The sequence below is a fragment of the Rhea americana genome, unplaced genomic scaffold (assembly GCF_003343005.1).
Source record: "Rhea americana isolate MKP2758 unplaced genomic scaffold, rheAme1 scaffold_490, whole genome shotgun sequence".
Classification (NCBI taxonomy): Eukaryota; Metazoa; Chordata; class Aves; order Rheiformes; family Rheidae; genus Rhea; species Rhea americana.
Window position 1 is genome coordinate 161,304 of NW_028186635.1, and position 13,334 is coordinate 174,637.

The 13,334-nt window shown below is 34.7% G+C and overlaps 1 protein-coding gene across 2 annotated transcripts in view; it reads right to left on the reverse strand.

Annotated features, from left to right (window-relative positions):
• Window positions 1-13,334, reverse strand: part of PSME4 (proteasome activator subunit 4) — a 74,179-nt gene that overhangs the window by 39,049 nt on the left and 21,796 nt on the right. For both annotated transcript variants that reach the window (XM_085317257.1, XM_085317258.1), the window contains 12 exons: window positions 13,112-13,204; window positions 11,944-12,209; window positions 10,355-10,541; window positions 9,488-9,577; window positions 7,524-7,588; window positions 7,277-7,427; window positions 5,721-5,819; window positions 5,262-5,331; window positions 4,744-4,811; window positions 3,991-4,206; window positions 2,346-2,503; window positions 545-640 (listed from right to left, as the gene is read on the reverse strand). In XM_085317257.1, coding sequence (XP_085173383.1) covers window positions 545-640; window positions 2,346-2,503; window positions 3,991-4,206; window positions 4,744-4,811; window positions 5,262-5,331; window positions 5,721-5,819; window positions 7,277-7,427; window positions 7,524-7,588; window positions 9,488-9,577; window positions 10,355-10,541; window positions 11,944-12,209; window positions 13,112-13,204 — 1,559 coding nt within the window. The remainder of the gene's footprint in view (window positions 1-544; window positions 641-2,345; window positions 2,504-3,990; window positions 4,207-4,743; window positions 4,812-5,261; window positions 5,332-5,720; window positions 5,820-7,276; window positions 7,428-7,523; window positions 7,589-9,487; window positions 9,578-10,354; window positions 10,542-11,943; window positions 12,210-13,111; window positions 13,205-13,334) is intronic.

Consider the following 13,334-nt stretch of genomic DNA (forward strand, 5'->3'; position numbering starts at 1 on the left):
AGTCACAAAGAAGGTAAGTTCAGAATGTTGATGTTTCTTTCTTCAGGGTAATAGAAAAAGAAAGCAATGGACTATGGTCTGCAGGCTTCCTTTGGAGAAAGGGACAGTTGTTACTGTTTTTTGAAATTATGCAAGTCAGGTACTTTAAGAAATTTTCACAGAGAAAAAAATGGCTATTTAATTCAGCAATCAGTGGACTCAGAGTTACAACTTGAAATCTCCGCTTTTCTCCCTGGATATTAAACACATTAGTAAACACTCAGCTTCCATTTCCTTTACATAAAAGGCTACCAGCAATACAATGCTGTCACCTACCTTTTTAAAGTGTTTTCAGTCTTGCACGAAAAGTACTTAATGTTATTTCGTATCTTTAAACATTCATGTGTTTCTGCAAATCATTTCAAATTTCTATATTTTTATACCAAGAGTTCTTGAGAAATAATTAGTTAAAGCAGTTCTATAATAATAAGAAAACACTAAAAACACAATGATGCAATACAACTGCTAAAATGCTAGTGATACATGAAAAAAAAAGTTTACTTACAGATGAGCTATCCTTTCTCCTTTTAGGGGAGGCAAAACATTCCCCGAACCAATCAAGCAGTTATGCACTATAGCGAGGCACTGCTGCACATCATCTCTTAAAACAAAGAACAAAACCTGATCACTTTAACAGTTCTGCCAAATGGTTGGAAAAATACAACTGACAGATATATCTGTTTTCGAAAGGTTTTACAACTTTTTTTTAAGGCTCTATCAGTTCTAAACACAAGAGGATGCACTATAGGAAGCTGTGCCTTTTTGATCTAGCCTAATAAGACTGCAGAACAACGTTCAACTTTGTTTTCTTTAAAAATTGCTTTGGAAATTTTACATTCTGAAACAGCAAAGGAAACTTCAATGAAATGAGACAAACTGATTAAAAAGGAAAACAAACTTCTACTAAAAAAAAAAACCTGAAAAACTTTATCTAGTCTGAGATCAAATCCCATTACAACTGTTTTTCCCCTCTTCTCCAAAAGGAGCAAGGTCCTTTCCACCAGGAGTGGAATGAGGGAACATTTTCTTTATGAGTGAATATGTTATGGTCTGTTGACAAAATACAATTTAACAATATGAACACTTTTTACTTTTTTCTGTGCTACTAAAGAGAATTATGGCATATTGTTTAAGGCCTTCTCATTTAAAGCAGCACCATTTAATACACAGTTACAGATTTTGGTCTTTGTTCTAGTCTATGTGCTAAGCAATTCTGATGTGTAAAATAATTCCTTTCAGCCCTCATATGAGGCTTCTGAGCTGAACAGGTCCTAGTCCTTACGCATTACTTACGAACTCTCTAAATATTTGTTTAAGAAAAAGACCATCAGAATTTTTCATTTCATCTTTTGCAATACCAGGTCTTATCCTGAAGCACCTAAGTATATTAAAAACACTTAATTTCTAATTATCAGCCAATGAAATACTGGAAAAAAAAAATGAGAAGAATTCTAGCTTCAGGAATTTTAAGTACTTGAATTCAAAGCAGTAGCAGGTTCACTCAGTCTCTGATTTATTCACATCTATTATTCCCTCAGCTATAAATAGGATTCTTTACTCTTGCTGCTTTGCTATCTTGCCTTCCAATTTAATTGACAATTCAAACATTTGGCTATGTTTTCCCAAATCATCATAATATATTTCTATCAGGTAGCACACTGAAGCCTTGACCAAATGAAAGTCCAATTCTATTATAAATTAATGGCTTTACACATAAGGTATCAGACAGAAAGGAAACAAAGAAAATAAACATATGAATAATCCAAAGCCTTAACCATAAAGCTGTTCTGGTTAAAAACACCAGTTAACACACCATACCTTTTACTTGCAGGAAGGTAATGGGGAAAAGCAGATTACCAAGCCAAATCAGTCTGCACCCTATTTCATAGCTTAGGCACACAAACTAGTTGTGCCAAAGTAACAAGAGACAGTCCAGAGGAATAACTTTAGTTAGCAAGGGAGAGATAAGTAGAACCGTAACTGGTAGCATAAATATAAAACAAAATCAAAAGCTCTTCTCTCTTAAGGCAATTTACATTGGAACAAAGTCTTTTCTGTTTGGGAACATTTTAAGGCCTGTTTCTACTCAAAGTAATCTGTTACCTGTTTTATGAAATGCACTTCCACCTAAATACATTTTAAAGAATCAAAAATCTTGGAAAGATGCTTGCAATAATATCAAAAGACAGTGTAACACTGTTGTACTTCACACTCTCACTTTTGTAGGGCAAATATGATTGGCAATAACTACTAAAAATAACCATTAGTCAATACGCAAATTCATTGTATTACATAGAACCACTGACCTGGACATTTCTAGTTTTCCAGTTGCATAGTGCTCTAGTCTGGTGAGTTCAGGCTGAAGAAAAGTATCCAGCAAATAAAAAGCAAAGTTTATTTCCTCAGATGAGGGAACATGCCACTGGATATCCAAGTTCCATAAGTCACCTGGTTTACCCCAGTCCTACAATAAATAAGACATGTCCTATTAACCAAACTATGAAGCTTACTTTTCATTTAAAAATAACACTTAAATAACTAACCCACATGCAAACTAGCTACTGCTGTAAAGCAGTTATTGAGAAAAAAGCAAGACATTTTAACACCAAATAGAAATCTCAAACCCAGTATACCATCTATAACGTACCTTGAACATAGTACATACTTGACAGGAATAACAGGTCAAGGACTGCACTGTTCTAACAGAAAAATAACTTTGTCTTTCCTTTGGCTAAGCACAAATTCAGAATATTTTGAAGTTTGATATTTGATATTCCTACAGAGTACACAAAGAGGCTAGTCCATTTTATAATGTTCCTTAGCAGTTTTGAACTACAGTCTGGAAATCTGGCATTTTCTTTTTTAAAAATGAGAGTTAGTTTTTAAGTGAGACTTTCCATAACAACAGCAGGTCATCCCATAACAAAGACAACTTGTCTTTCTTTTACAAAGGGCTCAGATGTGCTATAGAATTGGCACTACTTGTGTACTTGAAAGAAAAAAAAATAAATGAATGTTTATTATTAGTTCATAGATGAAGTTCCATTCTTACAACTATATCAATTAATAGATATGCTCTTGAAAGCCTCTGAAATTCTGACTTTCCATTTCCTGTCTTTATCCAATTTTATGTGGCAATTTAGGATTACAAAACTTCACAGTCTGTTACTAAAATGCCTAACTGATCTGACTGGACCAAAAGTTCAAAGAACTATGATAGCACACTTACTTAACATAGCCTGCTACTACTTCTGTTCCTTGGAAGACCAAGCTAGTGCTGGTCTCCATGAATACTACTTCAGAAAGTAACAAAACTGGAATTTTGTACCAGGGCAGGGTAGGAAGCATGTAAATGACAAAATCCTCTTATAACAATTAAGAGTTGATTTCTAAATTAGCTGCTTATGTATGATAAGCACTGAAAGATGGCCACATTAATAGGAAGAGGAACTAGGAAAAGCTGTAGCTCTCATCCACAAAGACAGATGAATATTACTCACAAATACTTCCATAACTGTACGTTTAAGTTAGAGAACAGCAAAATTCTCCTTCTTAATCTCAAAGTTAACATTTATACCACTGTACTTCATGACAGCCAAGTCTCAATTCAATGCATCCTATATTGCAGTTCAAGAAACATGAGCAGGTACTTTTAACTTTGTATTACCTTATTATAGTCATGCAATCATTATGAATTATGTCATTTTATCACACATACCTCAATCATGCCATGTTATAAAACTACTCAACACAATCAGCATTCATTTTTAACTCTCAATGTGTTTTGATTATTCAAGTAACTTGTAATTTGCTGAACACATTTCAAAGTTTAAAGCATCTTTCAATTACACTTTCCGTAGCTACTACCTATGTTAAAAAACAAGTAAAATAGTGCAGGATTGCTTAAAATAAAGTCAAATCCTCTAATCCTAAATAAATTAAAATCCTTGCCTTGATAGGAAAGTATTCAGAAAGAGGCTTGTCAAAGCCACCTGGCACACTGCAGTATTCTGTGGGGTAGATAAGTGTAGCAGAACGAAGAAGATGGTGCAGAAGGTTACAAGACAGAATGTAACCCTGCTTACAGGTTAAATGTAGGGTTCGCTGAAGAATCTTCCCAAGCTGCTCGCTGTACGGTAGCAACTTCTTTCCATCCACTCGAGTAATCTAATAGGAAAGACAAACATTTCAAAAGCTAAATAAAACAGATTTTGTTCTAGACTATAGAGAGGATTATACTAAAGTGAACCCGTACCAGGTTTCCACTCCATAAATTACACTTAATGCAACCTGAAGACTGAACTATCACTTCTGCTGTTGCTGAAAAAATTTAAGTAGCACACAACTACTGCAAAACAGAGTGCTTCTTGATCTCAAACCTTCTACCTTTACTCATTAACACAGATTTATTTTAGAAAATTTCTTTTACAAAAACATCTTAAACTTTTCCATGCATTGATCCCTGTTCTTTTTCTACTCTATTACTTGTATCAAAGATGCTTCAATTTTATTCCACTTACACAGCATACTTATTTTCTTCAAACATCAGCTTTCCTCTGAGTTAGTTAGGAAAAAAAGTTACGCAAGTATCTTTTATACAACCGTTTGTTTTGACAGCAGTTCATCGTTCATTTCTTTCAGTGGCAYTGAATCCTATTTAATGATGGCGTATACATGCATGGGGGAGAGCATTCTACGCAATACCTCTGACAAAAGCTGAAGATTCCAGAGTAACTCCTTATCTAGTTCTTCATCACGCAAGACGTCATCATCTAGAGAAACAAGTGATAAGCACTGCTGTTACTATGCTGCAGTTCAGCTTTACAAAAAAGATAAACAATAAACCAGATTCTTGCATCTCAGAAGTTTACTCCCAACTCTTTTCTTGCACTCCTTCCAATTCATTCTTCATCTCATCCACCTACAAGTTACTTCAGCACATTTAATCTCGTTTAGTTTYTGATGAGCAGAGAAATAAGTTGAGACATATTTCAAACTGTCTAATTTTTAAAGAACCATATTCTTGTAATTTGATACTTTGTCTTGAAAACACCTTTTTTTTTTTTAAGGAATCACAGGCAGAATCAATTTTTCATTACTGAGATTAATCTAGGAGGGAGGGAGAGACTGAAAAAAGGAGCAGAAAGGAACACGTTCATGATGTTTTTGTGGTTAATAAAACAACTCAAAATGAAGCAAATTATTAGAAATTTTAAACTTACTGACAGTAAGGTGAGTTATAACACTGCAGCAATGGGGTACAAAGAGCTTCAAGGACTCTTCAGGGCGGCACTGAAAACAGCATCATAAACGGTCCATTAAGAAAAATACACAAACCTTATGGAACTCAACGCACACATTGATAAAAATCCTTTAACACTACTACTGAAAAACAGAGGAATATGAAAAATTTTATCTCAACTCTAGCTACAACTTAGTCAGACTACAATTTTTTGAACTCAATAAAACCTACACTAAGTATAATGCAACTACAATCAAAAATACTTTGTCAATTATCCTCCTGAGATAGTGCCAAAGGCAGCCATCAGATTTCAGAAGAGACAGTATTAAAAACCATCCATATTTACAAGAAAAATTTAAAATCTTACATATGAAAAAGTAGTAGTATGGGCTTTTTTTTTTTCCTAATTAAAGACCAAGTGAAATCAGCATTCTCTCACTTTTACTGCAGCTCGGCACATATCAGCAACCATCCGACCAGCAACTCTTGTCTCAAATATATTTGAAACAGCAAAGTTAAAAACCTTCTCCAAGGCCACCTAAAAATGAATATAAAAGATGGAAGTTACATTTTCTTTTAAACAAGGTATCATGAAATGTCTGATTTACACAGAAGGTGGCATCTATGCATAATACTACACCCTTTTAAAACATATCATCAAAAACATAATTCGAATTAAAAATCTGAACACAGACACAGAGAAGTCAAAAAGTTCTGCAGGACACTTGAAGTTGAGTAAAGTGTAACTATCCTCTTAAAGTTGTCAAATTATGAAAAAAGGAGATTAAAACTTACACGACTAGTAACTACTCAGGAAAATCTTGAATGTTATCAGTACACACGAGTTGCTCTATACATGACTTAAGAGTCTAATTATACCAAACTGAATTACTTAACTGTACGAAACTTTAATTTTATTGAAGAATACAGGTTGCTACTTAGTAACAATGAAAAAAAAGGTTTGTCACAATAGCTTCATAGTTTGCAGACTTTTGCCTTTTTTTTCTTATTTACTGTAACATTCATGAAAAATGTATTAGGGTCCACTAGTATTAAAATCCATTCAGTTAGTTACAGGTAGGTTCCCTCTCTCCCGTCCAAAGCGTTTACAAAACAGAAAGCTTTAACTGGTGACATAATGGGACATTGCCTTCAACTGGAAGTTGAGACATTTCTAAAGCGCTCACTTCAGAAAAAAGAAGGTCTGATACAAGCTTGGGGAAGCTTCTGAGAAACCATACAGTGAAACTGTTCTCACTTAATAAGTCCACAGTCTACTAAAGGGAAAATGATGCCATTTCACATGTGGGAAAAGTAAATCCAAGACATTTTCCTTTTAATAAGTAAACAGGCTTTTWTTTCTTTTTATTTTTTTCTTTTTTTCAAGTCAGCAGCGTATTTTAAATAAGCTTATTAATATCCAACACCTTGCAAGGCAAGATGAATAATATACAACTTAGATGACATACGATTACTTTGCATATGATTACTTTGATAACGAATAATTAGGAAAAATACAAATTAAACATTTAATGTCAATAAAAATATTTAAGATCTTAATTAAAATGAAGATTTCAGACAGAATTATACCTCTATGTATCCAATGCAATGGTTCAAAATGTACTAAACCTACTAGCTCCAAATATACATAAATTATAATTTGAATATAAAGAGGCTAAGATGCGTTAGTGCAATCTGCAAGGCTGCAAGGAAAGAATCTGTCAATGTAACAGCACAGATTCTCCAACCCCCTCTTTCACAGTTATTTTAATCCAGATAATTTTTTGAATCCTATTAGCCTAATGGCTCCTTGAATTTTTTGCCCAGTTGAGGGAGAGAAGTAGAAAGCAAGAAAGTAAATTAAGTTAACATTACCATCAAAACACATGAACAACACAACCTAAAATTATAAAAATGATAAAGTGACACAACATGCCAGCCATTCACAATAAAAAAATGTCTCAAAATTAGATAAAAAGCCTGCGTTACACCTACCTGAAATATATCTTTTGAACACTGAGTGAGGATTGTACTGAAAGTAGAAGACAGACCTAATTCCACCAGACTCTCTAGATGAGTCATTTTCTCAGTTTCAGTCTCCTCTCTGGTTTGCTCTAGTGTGCTGCTCTCTATAAGTCCAAAACATCTACACAGATAGAATAATTGCAATTTTAGTAAATGGAAGTAGGAAGTTTTATTAAGTTTTCCATGCCAAGCTTTCACCAATATGTAGCTTACTCACCTATCCATAAACTGTAGTACGAAATCCTCAAATTCAGCAGTTGCAGAGCACAATTCTCTTTCCACCTACAATTTTCCAATGCAAGAAACAAGAAGGCTTTTTCTTAAGGAAACAATCTGCTTTGTTTCATACAGTACTGACTTCAAGAACACTTTCAATTCAAGTGAGATGTATTACAATATATTTTTCAAAGTGATTATTTGTATAGTTTCAAGTACACTACATGAAACAACTACCATTTTCTTCACACTGTCCTATTAGATCTCCTGGCTTTGATGTTTAATCAAATAAGCTCTTGGGGCGAAATAGGTCTGTCTCCATGGATATGGCTTTTGGCCTCACTACTGATCCTCATTTCCCATAAGGATGTCGATGAGTGCCAACCGTGGTGACAGAATCGGCTGTGCTGACATATTTACGTTAAGCATTCAGTGTACAAACTTCTTCGATAATTTGAGTGCTGCAATTTTGGGGCAATGAAATCAGCCTTTTTTCCAATAGCTTTTAGAGTGTTCAAAATCTGTCTGATCCATAACTACCAGCTGTTCTCAAAACTATAGTCTTCTCACAGCGAGGAAAACAGGTTTTATACAGTAGTTTCAACAACCATAGCTGACACTGCTGCTGCTATGTATGTAATGTGCCAGATACAACTTCACTATCTGTGCTCAAATGTTGTTATCAAAAAACAAAGCAAAACAAAAACAAAAAGACAGACACTCAAAACTCTAGCAGTAAACAAAGCAGAAAAACAGGAAAAACTGCTTCCCATTGCCTCCTGTATTTTTCACAGCCAATATGAGCACCACTAAGAGGAACGGAGAGCAGGGAACTTGAAGATTACAGAGATCTACAGACAGTGCTTTGAAGCAGCAGACAGGTGGAAAGACAGTATGAAGGAGCAGCAAAGGATAGAACACAGAAGAGAGAGATGAGGCTCACTGTCTAATGATGTTACTAGCTCTTAAATAGTAGAGATTAATGATCATCTGAAGAGCCAGCAACAGCACCTTAATCAGAAAAGAGAAGGATGACTACAGGAACATTTTAAAGAGTTGTGAGTATTTTTAAATGCTTCCTCATAAAATGAAAACAGCCCTTAAGTATTCAAGAATGCATTAGTTTTCTGAAAAATAAATACAAACAGAAGCAGCATCCCATTATTTTTAAACTTAGGAAGTTTTCAACATCAGGAGACCAAGCTCTCTCCAGAGCATTCCAGACTTAGCTACCTTTTATCCTGCACTAAGTTGTACTAGTTCTGAATTAAAAATGATATGCATATATCTTAAAACAACACTGGAATCACTTTTTTTTTTTTGATTTATTGTTATTCTGAAAGTTTTAAAGTCATGAGAAGCTTCAAAAACTAATACTAATGAAGTTGTCATTTTTTTTTAAGAATCACAGGAAGATTTTGGTGGCAAGGGATCTCTAGATACAATCTAGTCCAATCTACTAAAAACTCAGAGTTAGATTAGGCTGCCCAGGGCATGTCCAGCCGAGTTTTAACATGAAAATATTAAGCCATTTAAGTTTTACAGATCTCCGCAACAACCTATTAGTAACAAACAGAATCATAGAATCAGTAAGGTTGGAAGGGACCTCTGGAGATCATCTAGTCCAGCCCCCCTGCTCAAGCAGGGTCACCTACAGCATGTTAGACAGGGTTGCATCCAGGCAGGCCTTGGAYATCTCCAGAGAAGGAGACTCCACAACCTCTCTGGGCAAACAATGCCAAGAAGAACACACGCCCAATTCCTATGCTGATGTTAGCTCCATCATATTGACCAGATATAAATGTTTTAGTTTGGTTTAGTTCTGTTTTCAATGCAACTTTATTTATACAAGATGACAGTAGCAAACCGGTAATACTTCTGAAGAGAACATTACACTGCTATTACACTGCTAGAAATTAAACTGTAGGTTATAATTTCATTTTCATAGCTGCACAGCATTCTTACCTCTGAGAGGTCATCTCTTTCTTGCAATACAGATGAACAATCTACTAAAGGCACCAAAGTAGAAAATGTTGCAATAAACTGGAATGTAATCTGTTGAGAATTGCAAACAGCTTTTTAATAATACTGTGTTACACATTAAAAAAAAATCTTCTGGAATTAAGGAATGGGAGCTAAAGAAGAATCATTACATTAAATTATACATACATACATATATATACATACATATTATATATATATAAAAATGTGTGTGTATATATATATATATATATATATATATATATATATATGCACACAGACGAATTCTACCACTCTACAAGTTCAATAATAATTTCCATTTCCAGGCAAAAAGCCCCAAATACTTGGGACTATACAGAGAAAACTCAAATATCTGTTAAAAAAAAAAAAGTCCACACCCTTATTTTCTCCTAAATTTTAAAGCTGAAAAAGTTAACTGTTTACATTGAGTAATTCATATTCATTGATTATTCAAACAATATATGGGCTTTTAGGATCTGATTTAATAGAGATTCAGTAAAAGATAAAAGGTCTTTCTGTTGATTTGAAAGCACAAAAAATATTTAGTACTAATTTTGAAACATCTACTTTATCTCGTTTAACAGTCCAATAAATCAGTACGTTGCTTATCAGAATCTATTATTAAAGATTCACTTGGCATGGTCCAGTAAGCCAAAAGCAATATCACAAGTTAGGGGCTTGTAATATTAACTTTTTTTTACAGATAAAATTGTGCAGTCAGAAAATCAGGTTAAGAAACTTGCTTTTGCGTCAATTAAAAAAAAATAAGCTGTTAAAAGTGAACTAATTAGTTAACAATATTCTAAAAAGAGGTAAGATTTATACACTCACCATGCATTTGCTGAAGTCATTTGGATCCACCCCGGGCAATGCTCTCATCAGTAGAGGTAGCATGTGTGTTGGACCTTCAGGAAACCACTTCCCYCCGGATACCAGGCTACGAGCTACTCCAATTACACAGCTTAAAGTAGCTGTGAGCTGATGAGGTTCGGTCAACGTCTCAAGTGCAGGATATGTTCTATAAAGTTGCAGAGCAGCCATATTAAGAACAGTAACAAWTCTAAAATCTTCAAAGAAAATGGATCGTATATGTTATTTTCTASAAAAAGGTAGAAATTCCTACAAGAAAACATTTTTACTCTAATCAATGATTCAAAACTGTTTTTACACTCTATTTCCAAAGGACCTAACATTGTTGATTTAGAATGTGTTCCTTCCAGCTGACCAGTCCTATTTGAAACAAATTCAGAATAAAATAATTTATTAGTAATTCCAGCCTAGGGATTAACAACTGCATGGGCTCCCAGAGTCAAGACTATCATCTTTTTGTTTTCTGAACTTTTAGGACCACTAAAATGCTAATGGCTTATCAATAAAAGCCAGTCCTTATTAAATGCATTCATATATATATTGCTAATAGTATCATAATAAAAGTAATGCAGACTGTGTACCTACAGTTCCAACTACAGTCATTGCGCTACCCCTGGCCTATGTAACTCAAAGCATAAAGGAGAAACATTTACTCAACAAATCGAACATAGAATTCCAGCCAAGACAAACATACTAGCGATATTTTGATCTAATGAACAGATACTCAGTCTGCTCTCAAAATAGGAATTATAGTCATGCTCAATACAGACTTCACTGCTGTCTTTCTTGGAACTGTAATGTTTGAACTGTTTTCACATTTATCAAGTTTTTATAAACAGTTGAGCCAATAAGGTATGGAACTCAGGCAGGGCTCTTAAGACAAATTCACTCCTATATTGGTTTTACAACATGGATTGTTAAAGGGAAAAGACTGCATAGGAGGGACAACATGGATAGGTACTAGGAAGAAAGCTGCTCATCTGAGTAGAAAGGAATTAAGTTTTTTTGAAATTAGTCATTACCAAGGCATTAGCAGTAGGAGAAACTAAGCATTTTAGATGGACACACACATTAGTAATTTGCGTATGAAGTCAGAAGCAAGGATATTGATTTTAAGCTATCTGTAACACACATTCTTTGACACAAAGTAAAAAAGCATATGCTCATTACTACCCAAAAAATGCAGTACACTTTGCATTTGGCCCTAAGAATGAGCTAGTGAGAGGGCACAACTTGACTCATGAATAGGGAGTACGAAGTTACTTTTAATCCACCTACTATCTGATATAAAAAACTAACAGAAATGCAAACCACCGAGGACCACTTTAAATCACACAAGCTATAGTGTAAACTCACTACTAAGCTCTCAGAAGTATTTCATTAGCTGGAAAAAGAGCCATGACAGAGCCATGACTCAAATTTATCTTAGAAGCACTCACTGCAAACATTCAACTGCAGCAAGGATATTTTTTATTGTTTAGTGTGAGCACTTTGAGTATTTATTTGCTGATAACAGAATGGGAAAACTGCAATGTTTCTGTAGAACTTACTTCTCAAGTACAGGTGGAATTACTAACTCAGGACGCATCAGTGCAAGGTTCTGCAGGGCCTGAGCAGCCTCCAGGCTTCCAGTTTTACTGAACATAGCCAGAAGAACGGGTTGAATAATGCATTCTACAAAGTCAGTAACATCCTGATCAGTAAGCTTATGACTATCAGGCACAGGAGTTAACCACGTCTTTTTCTTGTAGCGCTCACGATGAAGCCTTCTGACAACGCCACTGGGTAACCTTTGAAGTAGTTTCATCAGTTTGTTCTGTTGGACATACAAGAAATGCTACTATCAATTTCAATTACTTAGCAACTCAGCTATTGCTGCTGCCACGTATAAAACAGACAGCTCAACCATCATGAACAAAAACTCCAGAAAGTTCTAAAATAGAAGGTCCCAAATCTGTCACTAAACTTCCATTTACAAAACAGTAAGGTTATGCTGCCAGCACTACACTTTAGGATCCTTTAAAAATTAGGAAAAACATGTACAAAGGATACAGTCAAGAATCTAGATCTTTGAGAGTATTCTCTGCACATTTATATTTATGTAAACATCCTGTTTTAGAACAAGTCAGCCCTCGTGCACAGCTTAGACTAGCCTTGCCATTTTAACTCGCACCTTTACTAGCTATTGCAGAGATGCCTTCACATTTTCTAGCAGAAAAATCCCTTAGCTACACCATCAAAAAGGCTATGCTTCAAACTAGACATGCATTAAAAAATCAATTTCATTTTCAGTTAATCAAAATTATATTTTCTAGCTGGGAAATGGCAGGTCAGGAATATGAAAGGGTATTCACACTACCCAGATCACACAAACAACAATGATGCTGCAGATCACTCTTCTTTGAAGTGCTGACTTTTTCTTAGCAATACATTACTTAAATATCTAATTTTAGACTAAACTGTGCATACGTAAGTTGTTTGAAGGAGACTCCCATAAGCTGCATTCCTGACATCAGAATCAAAGTATCAAAGATTCAAATCAAAGTATGATTTGAATTAGTGCGATGACATGGCCTGAAATTTAAAGGCTCAAAGTATTATAAAACCAAAAGACAAACAAATTGTTGGAACACATAAGTCACCTATCAGCACCTTTTATTTGATAAATTTGACTGCTATTACAGGCAAAGTTATTGTTTTGATAGGCAAGAAACTCACCAGCCACCGCCCATTATTTGAAGGATGATAAAAAGAGGCAATACTATTGAACAATCCACACAAGTGCTTCTGCACTAGTTTACTTGGTCCACCCTGTTCAAAATAAAACATGCAATTTTACTGTACAGATTAAATTTAACATGAAAAGGCAGCACACAGTACTATGAGATGTAAACAAGCATTCTCATTGATCATAACCATTGACTCAAAGCATTAACTTAAA